General features: G+C 32.1%; 1 protein-coding gene across 1 annotated transcript in view; it reads right to left on the bottom strand.

Annotated features, from left to right (window-relative positions):
- Positions 1 to 17301, bottom strand: part of NAALADL2 (N-acetylated alpha-linked acidic dipeptidase like 2) — a 799198-nt gene that overhangs the window by 471674 nt on the left and 310223 nt on the right. The window contains exon 3 of the mRNA XM_006910847.1: positions 11779 to 12052. Within this exon, the coding sequence (XP_006910909.1) occupies positions 11779 to 12052 (274 nt within the window). The remainder of the gene's footprint in view (positions 1 to 11778; positions 12053 to 17301) is intronic.

Below are 17301 nucleotides of genomic sequence, written 5' to 3'. Positions count from 1 at the left end.
CTGTGACGTTTTTGTGTGTACATACCAGAAAGATATGGTAGCTACAAAGATATCAATTCTGTAAATGATATTTACATTGTTGAAAAATAGGAATAACTTGCATTAACAATGGAAATTTCAATTAAAGTACCCTTCAACTCATCTTCTATAAATAGTACATATCGATAGATTAAAGCATTTTAACATGTGAGAGCGGCTTTTATTTCACAAAAATATCCTCAACACAGGCATTATTACATCAATTTATTGGCTTATGCATTTTGAGGCTGTGCATTAAAACTCAGTAATTACAGAAGTCTCAATGTTCTGATGGTTTGACAGATGATAATAACAATGTATCTACTGCTTTTAAAGGAAGCCTCTGAACCAGGTCCTTTTTGAATGTCTTTCTTATTTACCTTCAAGCAAGCTGAAAATCAGAGCTGCAAGAAAGCACATTGAATTTTTCTTAGATACAAATCAATATACAATGATATGATAAAATGTCAAGCCATTTCTTTCTACACATTCTTGTTGCAATAATGAACCTCTTATTATATGTATTCTGTCACACTAGAAATTAGTCTACTCAACTAATTGGAGTACTATGTTTAATTTATGTCCAAATACTAAGGATCAAGTAACATCTGACTAGTCCATCTGGGAAATGTCAAATGAGAAGAAACCTAGGTACTTGTTGAATGTTTCACTCCGTGTGTACCAGTTTTTCCACTGTGGACTTCTCTGACACATGGGGGAGAGAAACTGTAAGGTGCAGAGTAAAATGGAATTAATTCTATTTTATGTTAAACTTTTTTACCAGAGAGAAATATAATAAAGTCCCCACTTTAATTTTTACTTAAATTCTGTGTGTTAATTTTTGAACTAAGAACAGAAAAAACTTAAAACAACACTAACGATTCAGACAGAAAACCAAATATTTGGTATTTTGTTAAAAAAAAGTATTAGGATGACAACAGAGAGTGGTGGGCCATGGGCCACAGAGAAACAGCTTAGAGGAAGATTTGAACAATTTAAAAACAAACATTAAACATTAAACTACATTTATCTTCTACCAATGATAAAATATGTGATTAGAAGGAATCATAAAGCAGGCAATTAGCAATGACTAAAAATCAAAATATTAAAAAGGGACATTCTATTATGTCAGTGGTTCCATGGTTCTAAACAAAAAATGGACAAATATCCTGAGCAGAAGCAACAGAAGACAGAAATGAATAGAATTATTGTTTCTTGTAGTCAGATAAATAAAATAAATAGATCATTGAAAGTAACTAGGTTAGATAACTCTCTGGGGATATCCACATGCGGATGGCCTGGGCTCCACACTGAGGGACAATCCAGTGCTATGTTCCTCTTCCACCATGAGGAAGCAAAAATCATTCATGTTTATGAAATGATAAATGCTTTGCAATTTTTCAGACTTGACATTTTCAACCAAATCAATCACTCTGAATCCTCCTGGTTCCTCTCTAAAGAGAGATTTTGAATGTACAGAATGTTCGAAAAGCCTACTTTAACTAAAACAGTAATTTTCTACTCAAAATTAGAAATGGTAAATCCAAGCATTTCTCATACTGACAAAATATATTATTAGAAGTACCATTCGTTTTGATAAAGCTTTACTTTAGAAATTACTATCTTATATAATCTAGCTCTTGAACATTCTTCAAATTAAAATGCTTATGCTTTACTTGTAAAGTCAAAATGATCTCCCATGTTTACCTCTGTCCTTTCTAAAAAGCATGAGCATATCCGTATTTATGAAGAATTCAAAATTCAGATTGTTAGAATTTTATTAGTAATTCTTTTTCAAGTTCATTCAAGGGCTTATTATCATGGACATTATTATGAAAACCACAATGTATTGAAGCATAAAAATGAATGCTGCTTTCTCCCACTACTGTGGTATATGTCACTAGTCAATCATGTCTTTTCAAACTTCTTCTTGAAACAGTATTCTAGCTAATCAAGACCCATTAGAGATTAGCATAAGTGGGGAGCTATATAAAATATTTAATATTTTAATATTAAAGAATTGTTAACTTGAATAATTAATATTTAAATTAAAATTTATTTATGCTACTTAATATCTGGAACAGCACAAGTACTAATCCGAAAAAATGGACTCCCAGTTAATCAGAAGGTACATCAGGCAGTGTGCAAATGAATTCAGCATTAAGCATGAGAAACACAATCTATTTTATTGTCTTTGATTTAAACAATCAGATTAAGGAGTGGCTTGTATCATTCTTTTTTTTCTTGCTGAAAAAAATATTGGCTACAATGATATGCTAAATGCACAGTGACCATGTTTTGATACCAAATATAACAAAGATAAGCCAGAGTAGTTACTTATCTTGGATGTAGAAATTATTTAACATATTTGCAAAATGTTTTATAATCTAACTTATTACACAAATATCTCTAAATGACAAAATTAAAACAATTGTAACAGAAATTTAACCAATGTAAAGCACAGTTCTGTCAGAATTGCATTTCTATATTTTACGTCTACAGTCTCCAAAGTTAACAGACAAAATCATTTAAGTTTAGAATAAGATTGCATATAAGATGAAGAAAATGCAGATTGTCATGAATAAAAATATCTTTAAGTTGTCCCAAATTTAGCAAGTAGGCCCTTAAAGAATATTTAGACACATTTTTGTATTATTTAGCCAACATTTAAAAATAACAATCAGCCAGAGTATCTTTTCTGTTAGCTGTTTATATTAAAAAGTAATTTTAAAAGCTAAAACTATATTTTCCAAAAAATGTCATAAAAATATGTATAGAATTAGGAAAAAATTCCAGAAAAAAAACAGAATTATTGAAGTCCAAGGAAGGGAGAGTTTTAAAGGGAATTTTTTTTTTTTTTTTTACCCAACAATATGGGTCAGGTTATGTTTTAGTTTCTGAAGGTATAGAGGAAAATGAGTTACAAAAAACTTACTGTACTTTCTCTCACTGAGAGCTTGACAATAAAAAATGTAAATAAAGACATTAACAGTTCAGACTTTCAGGTATGCTATGCACTAATGACAATAAAGAAGGGGTAATATAATAGAGATTGAGGAGGAATTATATTAATAAGAAAGTCGGAGAGGGCATTGCTAAGGAGATCACATACAAATGATGAGAAGCCATGCACGGATGTGTGGGAATTTTTTAGACAGAGATAAGTACAAACTAACTCCTTCACAGAATGAAAACCTTTAACAAATGAAACAATGACATTGAATATGTTAAGATGTAAAACATGACTACTGTATTTTGAAATAAGAAGTTATTGATTTTCTTATAGGGATGGGGATTAGATAAGGATGGAATTTCAAGAAACTTATCAATAAAGGAAGGAGCAACAGTTATGTGGTACTCAAAGGAAGTAACAGTTAGTTGGTGGATGTACAGTGAGAGAGGTGATTGTATATTGGTTGGTTAGCCAGCTTTTATCAGAAAGACTGTTTATACAAAAAGAAGAATGTTTATAGATTGAAAAGAAGACTTAGCCCTATTAGTCTACAAACTCTAGAAATAAAAGAAGTATAGAGAAATTGGATCTAGATTATTCTTTCTCAAAATGAGAATGAATAAAATAAATTAGTGTCAAAGTGATTAATCCTACTCCATTTATATTTCCATAAACATCAGTGATAATAGATTATAAGTGTTTCTGTAACTTTATCACTTTTTCCATGTTTAACCAATTTACTGTTTCCCTATAGCAAACTAAAACTAAGACTATTTTTAAAAAATCAATAACAGCAGTGTTGCTGGTTAATTGCTCCAGGGATAAGTATCCTGAAATGACTCAATCATCCCTCCTGGGTGAGGCTGAATGGCAAACAGGGTCCCTGTCTTGAAAGTCTAGGCAGGAAAATGATGGACCAGTCCCAGTTGTTTGAGGGCAAGGATGGAAGTTCAGCAGATATTTTGCAAAATGTTCCAGGAGGTGGAAGTATCAGGAAAGTAGACATCTGGAAGATAATTCGAAGAAGTTCTTGAACTTACTCCTTGATCTTCTGTAAGTTCTTTCTACAAGGTAAACTCTATTTGACCATATAATTTTCTCTTTCAGAAGGAAACCAGAAGGAAATTCCCTGCCCCTTACAATACTATTACTGACTTTTGAGTGGACTCTGTGGCCTTGGATGAAAAGTTTATGGGGTTTGAAGTGGAATCTGAGTGAACTCTTACTTTCTGCCCAATAACATTGTCCTTGCCCTTGGCTCTGTCCAGCACTCCCCCATCCCCATATTGTGACCATGCTGTAATTGTCATACCAGTCTCTTGTTGAGTGCTGAGAAGTTGTATAGTAGCAAAACTAATCTCTAGGACAAACAAAAAACAAACGTGATGTGTAGTATTTAAAAATTTACATGGCTTCAATATCAGACCAGAATTAGAAAGATTCACAGAATCACCTTTCACTAGCAGGAACAAGCTGGCTTGAGTAAATCCAGCACACTATGGGGACACTTGTGCCTGACCTTTTAAAGTGGTAGGACAATATACTATTTAAGGCTTTGCTAGGTGGTTGAAAACAGAAATAGGTATGCATTAGAGGTATGGGTTGAAGCTTTTGCCTAGGCGGTAGCAATGTGGGAAAAGTTAAGAAGCGGTGGAGGGCAAGAGATGGGTAACAGCAAGAAAGATACCGGCAAGACAAGAGTCACAGGAAACCCCAAGTGTTAGAAAATTGAAAATTGAATATAGGGCTTCTGCGCGTGTGTGTGTGTGTGTGTGTGTGACCATGTACATGTGCAAGTGTGTATTATGATAAGGATTAAGTTGGACAGGACTTATAAAATTATATAAAGAAAAAAGAAATCAATATTTAAACATTTATGTCCTCTGTACCCAACATTTTACTATAGAGATTGTATCAATTGTTTTCAGTCTCTCTTCGGAACATTTATGTTTGGTACATATTTCTGCCTACTTTTTAGATGAGGGAACTGAAGTTTAGGATATTTAAATAACTTGCTAGTGTTCATAGCAGTTTTGAGCCATGGAGTGTTGTAATCGTTTACCTAATTGCCAGTTCTCCTATTAGACGACCAGCCACGTAGGGGCAGTGCCCACAGCTTTCTCATCAATCACTTTATCCCTTGTGACTGACATATAAAAAACACTATTCATGCATTTGCTGAATATTGAATATACCTTGCTATATTCATGACATACAACTGGCTAAATTCTATAATATTCTGTTAATCTTTCAGTATCAAATTAAAATATGGAAAAAACATAATAATCAAAGGGCACTTTATTTAATAAATGATACTCAATTTATTAAGATAAGGATATTGAAGGAGTTGCAAATTCATTCAAGAGAATTTTTGGAGGCAGTGAAAGTAATATGACAGAATTCTGCTTCTTTTAAAGTCACTTAGATTATTATATCAAAATAGTGCATAAATCTATGGATCGTTTTTTGCACAGATCTCTAGTTGTGAAGTGAGGTAAATCATATTTGTTAACTATATATTTATTTAAATACTGACATTTTATGGAAATTAAAATATAAATTAACTCTGCTAAGAAAGTTACATTACCACTTAACTTATAAGCAGTATGCTTTAAAGCATACCAAAAGTAAAAATAAGAACTCTGACTCAGAATTTCCTGTCAAGTAACAATTATTATGGAAATTCACTTTACATATAACTTCAGTCAAATTAGAAGTCTGTAGTCACTTTCTCACTAAAAATGTCATGTTTGTTTTAATGAAGAGGGGTAAATAGTCTATTGCACTTTAACTACTTAGTTGAATTCAGCTCTTTTAAAACTTTTATTTTACAAAAATAAGCTTTTGTTTTTTTTCCCAGGTAGAAGACGTAACCTCTCTAACAAATATTTAACTATAGAATATGTTCTGATACATCACTTCTTATTTATACCTGCTTTTGTCTAAATTTTAAATACAGAAAATGTATATACCTTAAATATATGAAAATATGTAGGAAAGTCCCATAGATGTTAACCTCAAATAAAAAAGCAGAAATTATGAAACTGTTCTATTAACTCAGTTAGTGCACAGAGCTCATAAAATCAGAAACAGGAGATCATATTGGGCAAAGGGATTTTACGTAATTTAAAAAAAAATTAACAACTTTATACAACTGTGCTCATAGCCTTTTATCTCACAACTGTTCGTTGTTGATCAAAAGATGGATGAAAAAGGGGGAGACAAATATAATGCAAAGTCATTTCAACATCGAAAAACTGCCCCAAGCTCACACTTCTCTGTTAGTTGAGACAGTAGCTTCATCTTCATTAACAGACAATAATACAATTCCATTTCACTCCTTTAACTTTCTGATATTTTTATCTATAACTGGAATCCTTCAGAGCCAAATGCATATAGCTCTGCCTTTTTGCCATAACAATGATAAGTTTGCTTTTGTTTGAGAACATTAAAAATAAAAGAGAAACAAAGTTTTCCTAGCAATGAGAAAATAGACATCTAATAGTAAGTTATTCAAAGATTCCATGTAGTAGTTATATTTTTTAAGACTTTTTAACAAAATATCTGACACAGTGTTCGGATTTTATGTATGAAACTATGTCCTGATATTTTATAAAACAAAGACAAACAATGCTCTTTGGGCCCTACTTGACACAATTCGTCTTTCTGCATTCAAAAATAAAATAGTTCATTCCTAGATATTTGGGCTTTCAGTTTTCAATTAAAAATGTGATCTGAGATTTATATATAGTTTATTTTTTACTCATAATTATCAAGGCATTCCCCTCCCTAATGATTAAAATTTGTCATGTTAAGCAGGACAGGAAGATTATATTTAGACAATAGGGTAAAAGATTATAGTTCTAAAACTTACAACATACAACATCTGATATTTTCTTAATTTCTCCCATTCAAATGTGTCTATTTTATACCAAATCTTAATAATAACAATAGCTAACATTTACTGAGTGCTTTCTAAGTGCCAGGCACTTTACATGATTTATATCATTTCTTCCCCACAATGACCATTGGAGGTGCTGTTATTATTCCCCTAATATAAATAAGAACATTGAGGCTTACAGAATTGAAGTAATCAAACCACAGTCATGCAGTTGATAAGGAAGGGTGCTAGTCTGGGCTCTCTGAGTAATGGAGTAATGATAACTAACTCATTAACTGTGGGTAAAATATTGATAACAATATTAATGAGTTAGTGAAAATAAATTTCTCTATAAAATTGTATTATTTGGCTTGTCTTGAAAACACAAAACAATGCTTAACATAAAGAAAATACCAAAATCCATAAAATGTATTGGAATAAAAACAAATCCACTGTTCAAAAATAAGGACATTGCTGACTCAATCTGACCAACCTACATTAAATATTAATTGTTCCCTTTGCTTTTCTGCATCTATGTGGGTTTCACAAAGAACAAAAGAAATAATTGCACAGGAATTACATAAAGCCATATGTTCTATTTATAAAACTGACTAGACATTGTCGATACTCACTACCAGTGTCTTTAACATTATGATGACATTATAGTTGATATTTACCTTTTAATAAAAATATAAATTACTGGTTATTCCCTGAAGCTAACTTCACTCGTGCTAAATTATTTATGTATCCATTTTAATATGTATTTTGCATCTGACAGGACAACTCTCCTTAGGACACTTACTGACCCACCTGTCATTATGATAGGGTAAACAATGTCACCTTTCCAGTGCACAATGAATTACAAAGAAGTTGCAAAGTACACCATCCATCATGCTGGCACTAAGTAGGTTTTCGAAGTAGATCTCAGATATCACAAATTCTATTTAGACTGTTACCAGAAAGCAAAAATTGGAAGCTTATACAAAACGGTCATATGATGAATGGACATGACAGCTCTTCAAAGAAAAGGGGCACTCCTCTTCCACAAATAACCTTGTCAAAAGCAAAAGTCATGGGGCATTGTGCTGGCAGTCAGATTAGCATAATATAAGAACTTGTTAATGGCTCTGCCTGATGGAAATTCATGAGAACATAATGTACTCAAAATCAAAAAATTAGGTATGCCTGAATCAGCAGCCGCAACCTCTCAAGCTTGATTTGAATTAGGGAATAATCTAAAGGGATACTGAAAATCACTAGTAGCCTATTAATTAATATATGTGAGTTTCGATAATACATCTGTCTAAAACATGTATATAAAATACATGTAAGCATTCTATATGCATATAATATAGTCACCTATAAGTTGCTTTGCTTTTGAAAATCATAATAAATTACTATAGTTTAAAAAATCAATATCAATAACATTATATCCTTTATTGAATATTTCAATTAACATGTAATTGCTGTAATAGCTTTGAATTATTAATATAATTCCAAAATAGTTATAGTCAGTGTCTTCATCTAACTTGCTTGGTTAATTTCTCAAATTATGTTCTTCAGATAGAGGAGTTTGTTTTATCCATAATCGCTCTTTAGTTTCTTTAACACTACCGCTTATAGTTAGGACGAATATTTCAAACATGGAGTATGTTTCTACATCTACAGCTAACTTTATTTCTCCCATCTAATAGCTACATTTTAACTCTTTTTCTATACTTATTTGTTTAAAGCGATAGTTTTTATAGTATTTATAAATGGTACAAGGGTCGCAAATGACTTATGACTTCGTGAACATTAAGGTAATTCCGTGATTCTTTAATGACCTTGGTTCTCTTTTATTTGAAACAAAGAAAATTTAAACATTTATAACTAAAAGATAAATGTGTAGAAAACTCTCAGAGGAATGGTCACATATGAATGTTAAAAAAAAAATCCAGTGGGCCCAGTGGATTATTCAAGAGGGTTGCACTGATGAAACAGGGATACAGGCAGTAGTGTTGCGGCTTTTCTATATCATGTCAGTCAAGAAATAATGAATGTTCACCACGCAAAATTGAAAAGCAAATAAATGGGGATGGTTCCAAGGACCCAGTCAAATTCTTGGGGTTTTTGTTGTTGCTTTGTGTTTCAGACATGCTTTTGTTTAAGAGAGGAGATGGCTGTGCTGGACTTCGGTCAACTGGGATAAAAGAACACTGGATACGTGGGTGGCTTATGCAGGGTTGAGAGTCTGAGAGAAAATATGTGGGGTAACTTTAGAACCTTGACTTAAGATCAAAGCTTCTGAACTAAAGAAAGAGTGCTAGTAGCCTCCCTCTATTTTTATTTATACACAGGTGCGTTTCCATTATTGCCTACCAGAAGTAGTATATATTAGTGAAATTATATGAGTCCTATACTAGAAATACTACAGACATTTAGTATTATATTAACTTTTAATTAGTGATTGGCTTTTCAAAGTGGTGATGTTCATATGTAGTCCTTTTGCTAAAAGTCAGAGAATAATATGACAAAGAACACAAGTAATGCTGAACCATCAGTAAATTGCCTCTCACAACCTCACTGCCAAAAAAATAAATATGTATATATAGGAATAAGCATGTATTTCTGAAAAGTAACTTTAAATGATTTAAATATTTTATAGATTAATCAGAGTTAATAAAAAGTTAGATCTAAAAAATCTGTGCCAATAATTAACAATAGTCAGAAAACAAACATTATTTCATTTGTATTAAAGAGATAATCTACAGCAGGGGTTCCCAACCTCTGGGCCATGGACCGAGTACCAGTCCATGGCCTGTTAGAAACTGGGCTGCATAGCAGAATATGAGCGGAGGTGAGCGGCAGTGAGGGAGCAAAGTTTTATGTGTATTTGCAGTCGTTCCTCAGCGCTAACATCACTGCCTCAACTCCACCTCAGATCATCGGGCATTAGACTCTCATAGTAACACAAGTCCTTGGTGCCAAAAAGATTGGGGACCGCTTATCTATAGTATTATAAAAGACTGAAACTGTATATTAAACTGATACTTTAAGTGGAGACAAAAAACTTGCTATTTAAGAAAATTAGTAACCAATTATATATTGTATCTAACTGGTATATTGTCCTTACTATGGACTAGGCTCTGTCCTCTAAGGTTTACATATATTAGTTAATTTAATTCTCAAAATAACCTCTTGATGTTGGAACTATTTTATATCTATATTACAGAGATGAGCAGACTTAGTTCTAAATGGGGTGGCTGATGCAGGGTTGAGAGTCTGAGAGAAAATATGTGGGGTAACTTTAGAACCTTGACTTAAGATCAAAGCTTCTGAACTAAAGAAAGAGTGCTAGTAGCCTCCCTCTATTTTTATTTATACACAGGTGCGTTTCCATTATTGCCTACCAGAAGTAGTATATATTAGTGAAATTATATGAGTCCTATACTAGAAATACTACAGACATTTAGTATTATATTAACTTTTAATTAGTGATTGGCTTTTCAAAGTGGTGATGTTCATATGTAGTCCTTTTGCTAAAAGTCAGAGAATAATATGACAAAGAACACAAGTAATGCTGAACCATCAGTAAATTGCCTCTCACAACCTCACTGCCAAAAAAATAAATATGTATATATAGGAATAAGCATGTATTTCTGAAAAGTAACTTTAAATGATTTAAATATTTTATAGATTAATCAGAGTTAATAAAAAGTTAGATCTAAAAAATCTGTGCCAATAATTAACAATAATCAGAAAACAAACATTATTTCATTTGTATTAAAGAGATAATCTACAGCAGGGGTTCCCAACCTCTGGGCCATGGACCGAGTACCAGTCCATGGCCTGTTAGAAACTGGGCTGCATAGCAGAATATGAGCGGAGGTGAGCGGCAGTGAGGGAGCAAAGTTTTATGTGTATTTGCAGCCGTTCCTCAGCGCTAACATCACTGCCTCAACTCCACCTCAGATCATCGGGCATTAGACTCTCATAGTAACACAAGTCCTTGGTGCCAAAAAGATTGGGGACCGCTTATCTATAGTATTATAAAAGACTGAAACTGTATATTAAACTGATACTTTAAATGGAGACAAAAAACTTGCTATTTAAGAAAATTAGTAACCAATTATATATTGTATCTAACTGGTATATTGTCCTTACTATGGACTAGGCTCTGTCCTCTAAGGTTTACATATATTAGTTAATTTAATTCTCAAAATAACCTCTTGATGTTGGAACTATTTTATATCTATATTACAGAGATGAGCAGACTTAGTTCTAAATGTGTAAGGAACAGTGGGTAATTGGGGAGCTGAGATTAAAAACTAGTTTATGTGATTCTGGAAACCACGCACTTAACCACAATGCCGAAAAAACATCACACACAAAAACACATACAAACACCAAAACAAAATAAAACAAAACAAAAACACCGCTAACCCAGAAAACAGTAAAGCAATAATTCATACCTGGTCCCCTAGCTCAGGTGTTCTGTATTAAGAAAGCAGAAGCAATGTATTTTAAGTCTTAAATCTGTAAATAATCACATCAGTTTCCCACTCTAGTTCTTGTGTTCGTACAGTTTCAAAACACAATCACCTCTATATTCTTTCTGTCCATGTCAATCTATTAAAATTTGCCTCTTCAAAACCAAAGAATGAAATAAACATGTTCTCTATGAACTAAGCAAAATGTGAATGATTCAGTCACACATTCAACACTTTTGAATTAAATTCTTCTAACGTGTTTTCACTTTCAAAATATGACAAGTAAAGGGTCAGGCAATCCAAATCTTCCTTTCTCTTTTCTGGCACCTCTACACTGAGAACATTTAATGGTTACTTTCATGTGCTGCATCTTGCCAGTTAGTTCAATTTAGATGAAAGCTGTTGTTTTCTAATTTCATTTCACTGTAAATGACAGAGACAAATGGTCATATTACCTCGAGAGTTCCTTTGGCAGAATAGGCTGCGTATGAGTAGAGCAGATCTTGGCTGTTACGTTTTCTGGCTTCTTCACTGCAAGGCTGGCCATTAGGATGAAAGCATTGGCCGCTGCTGCTCAGAGTCACAGAGCTGGGAGAAGGGCCTGGCAGATTAAGCAGCACAGAGTAATTTACAAACTGTATATCTTCTAGGCCCAAAGATGTCCACTGAGTCTCAATCTTCTTTGAAATTTCTGTGTCATCTTCACTTGTGTACAGTTGTACCAAATTTCTGTAAGAAATTTAAAAAGCACACTCTAAAATAAAGAAAATATTTATTCTTTTGAGTTATGACTGTTTACTATATAAGCAATTAATAGCTGTGGGATATGAAAGAAACACAGGTAGAGGTGATGAACGTGAACAGAAATTGCACTAAATCAAAGCATGAATGAAGTTCTTAAATTAAGAACTTAAAAAGCACTACAGGACTGCAGAGAAGACAGTGATTAATGCCAACTAGTTCTTTTATTAGTTTTGATTCTTCTATTGACATCAATACAATCCATTTAAAACTCAGTTCCAAAGACAGGAATCCTGCTGGTTGAGACAGTTCTGTATTATAATTACAATGATTCCATATAAGCTATGTGATTAATACACAGCTATTGCTATTTAAAATGATACAGACAGAACTTTTTGATACAAATTACATGCCAAAATACATGATGCTATGACCACAATGATATGTAATAAAATCAATATATCATGGTGAAACCAACCACAGATCATCAAACCAATATGAAATTAATTTCTGTGTGTGCTTGCTGAAGTTTATATATTTATTCCTAAACCTGTTCCATAATCCATAGTAACATTACTTTTGTTTATGATATCCTAGAAGCCAGAAAAATTTGTAAAAAATAATATGTATAGAACCTAGCATAGATTCAGACATGGAAAATTTAAAAAATAATAATCCAATAAAGTTGTGCTTTGTTTGTGGCTGCAATGCAAAAGGACCAGATTCTTTTTTTTTTGCAAAAACATATATTCTTATAGAAAATTTTCGCTATCCAAACTATTACCTAAGTGGATATTTTAATATTAGTTTTGCTCATCACATTACTTTTCTCACACATACTTGTTTCTTTTAAGACTGTCTGTTCAAGAAACCCACAGTGAAACACATTCGCCGCCCCCCCCCCAAAAAAAATACATACAATGGAAAAAAATTACATACAATGGTATAGGAAGGCATTACTGAAAATAAAAGGTAGATCTATTGACATGGTTTAAAAGGAAGATGAAATAATAAAAAATGTCCCAGTTGTTTTCTATTTTTAAGGCGATTTCTATTATTATTTTTTAAATATCCAATTTGACCAATCATCAGTGCTATATAAGTTTATGGAAGAGCTGATTAAATAATTCTATTTCTTATTCTGAATAAGACTGATAGGTTGACTTTTAACTAGGCTTTTTATTTATTTATCTTTTATGGGGGGAGGATAATTGACAAATGAAATTGTATATATTTAAAGCATATGACATGATAATTTGATATACATGTACATTGTGAAATAATTATCACAGTCAAATTAGCCCATCCAGCACCTCGCACAGTTGCCTGAGCACATGTTTGTGAGTTAAGAACACTTAGATCTATTCTCTTAGCAAATTTCAAATATAAGATGCAGTATATTAACTACAGTCACCGTGCTTATATTAGACCCTCAGAACGTATTCATCTTATAACAGAAGGCTTGTACTCTTTGACCAATTTCTCCTTATTTCCTCCAGCACCAAACTCCTGGCAATTTTGATTCTACTCTGTTTCTATGAGTTTGACTTTTTCTTTTTTCTTTTTTTTAGATTCCACATAAGAGATACTATGCAATATCTGTCTTTCTTGATCTGGCTTATTATACTATCAGACTTTATCACAGTATCCTCAAAGTCCACCTTCGTTGTTGCAAATAGTATGGCCTTTTTTTTTTCTTTTTTTTAAGGCTGAATAACATTTCTTCATACATATATATCACTTTTCTTTATCCATTCATCTATCTTTGAACACTTAAGTTGTTTTCATATTTTGGCTATTGAGAATGCTGCAATGAACATGGGAGTGCAGCTGTCTCTCCTAGATACTTATTTCATTTCCTCTGGATATATACCCAGAAATGGTATTTCTGGAACGTATAGTTCTATTTTTAATTTTTTGAGGAACCTCCATATTGTTTTTCTTAATGGCTATACCAGTTTACATTCCTAACAATAGTGCACACAGGTTTTCTCTTCTTCACATTCTCACTGGCACTTGTTATCTCCTGCTTTTTGATAATAGACAGCCTAATGGGTGTGAGGTAACATCTTGTGGTTTTGTTTTGTATTCTCTAGTGATTAGTAATGTTTCATGTATCTGTTGATTAATTGTATATCTTCTTTGGAGAAATGTCTACTCAAGTCCTTTTCCTATTTTCCGTTGGACTATTTGTGATTTTTTTTTTTTGCTGTTGAATTGTATGAGTTCCTTATATATTTTACATGTTAAGCCATTATCAAATATATGTATAAATATATTCTCTCATTTTATAGGTTGCCTTTTCACTTTGTTGATTATTTCCTTTGCTGTACAGAAGCTTTTACTTTAGTGTAGTCCCACTTGTTTATCTTTGTTTTTGTTGTCATATCCAAAAAAATATTGTGAATATCAATGTCAAGAAGTAGCCTTTTTTTTTTCTCTAGAAATATTTCAGTTTCAGATTTTATATTTAAATCTTGGTTGTGCATGTATGTGTGTGCACGTGCGTGTGTGTGTGAGAGAGAGAGAGAGAGAGAGAAGTAAGGTAGGAGTCTAATATCATGTTCTGCATGTGAATATCCAATTTTCCCAACAACATTTATTGGAGAGACTATTCTTTACCAGTTGTGTGTTCTTGGATCCTTTGTCAAAAATTAATTGACCATACTACATGGGTTCATTTCTGGATTCTCTATTCTGTTTCATTGATCTATTTTTGATTTTTAGATGTTTCACTGATCATTTTCAGTTGAACAGATCATTGATCTGTTTTTATGCCAATACTACAATGTTTTGATTACTATAGTCTTGTAATAGTTTGAAATCAAGAAGTTTAGTGCCCACACCTATGTTCTTCATACTGAAGATTGCTTTGGTTATTCAGGGTCTTTTGTAGTTGAATACAATTTTTAGGATATTTGTTCTATTTTTGTGAAAAATATCATTGGAATTTTGATAGGAATTTCACTAATTCTGTAATCATTTTGAACAGTATGGACATTTTAACAATATTAATTCTTCTAATCCAAGAACATGAGATTTTTTCCCCCCATTTATTTGTATCTTTTCAATTTTTTTCATCAATGTTTATAGTTTTCAGTGTACAAGCCTTTCATTTTCTTAGTTAAGTTTATTCCTAAGTATTTTATTGTGTGTTTGCTTTGGTATCACACATATTAAGTATTTCTTTTTAGTGTTATGGTAAAAGGGATTGTTTTTAAATTTTTTAAAATATAATTTGTTGTGTGTAAAAACACAACTAATTTTTATATCAGTTTTGTATCCTGCAACTTTATAAAATTTGTTTATTTGTTCTAATAGTTTTTTAGTGAAAGCCTTAAAATTTTCTGTATAAAGATTATGTCATATGCAAACACAGACGATTTTACTTCTTCCTTTCGAATATGAATCACTTTTATTTCTTTTTCTTGCCTAATTGTTCTGGTAGAACTTCTGGTAATACCTTGATGAAGTAAGTATCTTTGTCTTGTTCCAGATCTCACAGGAAAAGCTTTTAGCTCTTCATCATTAAGTATGATATGAGCTTTGGGCTTGTCATAGCTGGCATTTATTATGTTAAGCTACATTTCTTTTCTATTTAATTTGTTGAAAGGTTTTATCATGAAGGATGTTGAATTTTGTCATGTTTTTTTCTGTACCTATTGAGACGATCGTATAATTTTTACCTTTTAGTCTGTTAATTTGGTATATCAAATTTATTGATTTGCATATTTTTAACCATTCTTGCACCTCAGGGATAAATTACATTTGCTCATATGATTCTTTTAATGATTCTTTTAATAAAATGCAGAATTCTGTTTGTTAATCTTTCATCAAAGATTTTTTACACCTAGGTTCATCAGAAATATTGGCCTGTAACTTTCTTTTCTTGTATTATTCTTGTCTTCTGTCATATAAGGGAAATGCTGGCCTCACAAAACACATTTTAACTTTTTTGGAAGACTTTGAGAAGGACTGACATTAATTCTCCTTTCAATGCTTACTACAATTCAACAGTAAAGCCATCTGGTCCTGGGTTTTCTTTGTTGGGAAGTTTCTGATTATTGATTCAATCTTCTTTCTAGTTGTAGATCTATTCAAATTTTTAATTTTCTGATGATTCAATGTTTCTAGGAATTTCTCAGTTTCTTCTAAGCTGTCCAATTAGTAGGCATATAATTGTTCATAGCAGTCTCTTATGTTCCTTTTTATTTCTGTGGCATTTGTTGTGAGGTCTTCTGCTTTAGTTCTGATTTTGACTCTTCTCTCTTTCTTCTTAGTTAATCTAGCCAAAGGTTTGTCAGTTGTATCTTTTCAAAAGAAAAACAACAGTTCTCAGTTTCATTAATCTTTTCTATTGTTTTTCTAGTCTCTATTTCATTTCTGCTCTGATCTTTTTTGTTTCAGTCCTGCTGCTAACTTCAGGCTTTTTTGTTGTTATTGTTCTTTTTCTAGTTCCTTGAAGTGCAAAGTTAAGTTGCTTATATGAGATTTATCTTTTTAATGTAGGAATTTCATTTATAAACATCATCTAAGAAGTGTTTTTGCTGCATTTCATAAATTTTGGGATGTTCTGTTTCCATTTTTGTTTGTCTCAAGATATTTTTTGATTTCCCTTTTGATTTCTTCCATGACACACTAGTTGTTTGGGAGTATGCTGTGTAAGTTCTACATATTGTTTAATTTTCAGCTTTCTTCCTACTATTGATTTCTAGTTTCATAATATCATAGTTAGAAAAGATATTTGTTATAACTTGTTTTGTATCCTATGATCTATCTTGGGGATGTTTTGTGCATGCTTGAGAAAAATGTGTATTCTGCTGCTGTTGAGCAGAATGTTCTGTGTATGTCTGTTAGATCCACGTTCTCTAAAGTATAGTTCACCTCCAATATTTTCTTATTGATTTTGTCTGGATGACAGATCTATTGTTTAAAGTAGGATACTAAAGTTCCCTACTGTTATTTCATTGATATTTATTTCTGCCTTCATTTTTGTTAATATTTGTTCATTATAGAGGTTCTAATGTTGGGTGCATATATATTTACAATCAATATCTTCTTTTGATGAATTGACCCTTTTAAAAGTATATAGTGGCCTTTTTTGCCTCCTTACAATTTTTTAACATGTCTAATTTGTCTTATATAAGGTTGCAGGCATCCTTAGAGACCAAAGCTGTGGGTATAGACAGTACTGGTGAGGGCTGTTAGGATTGTGGGGTCTGGAGTGAGTGTCCCTG

This window comes from Pteropus alecto, unplaced genomic scaffold, assembly GCF_000325575.1.
Source record: "Pteropus alecto unplaced genomic scaffold, ASM32557v1 scaffold33, whole genome shotgun sequence".
Taxonomy (NCBI): domain Eukaryota; kingdom Metazoa; phylum Chordata; class Mammalia; order Chiroptera; family Pteropodidae; genus Pteropus; species Pteropus alecto.
The sequence above is the reverse complement of the archived record's forward strand: the minus strand, read 5'-3'. Positions and strand labels throughout refer to the sequence as shown.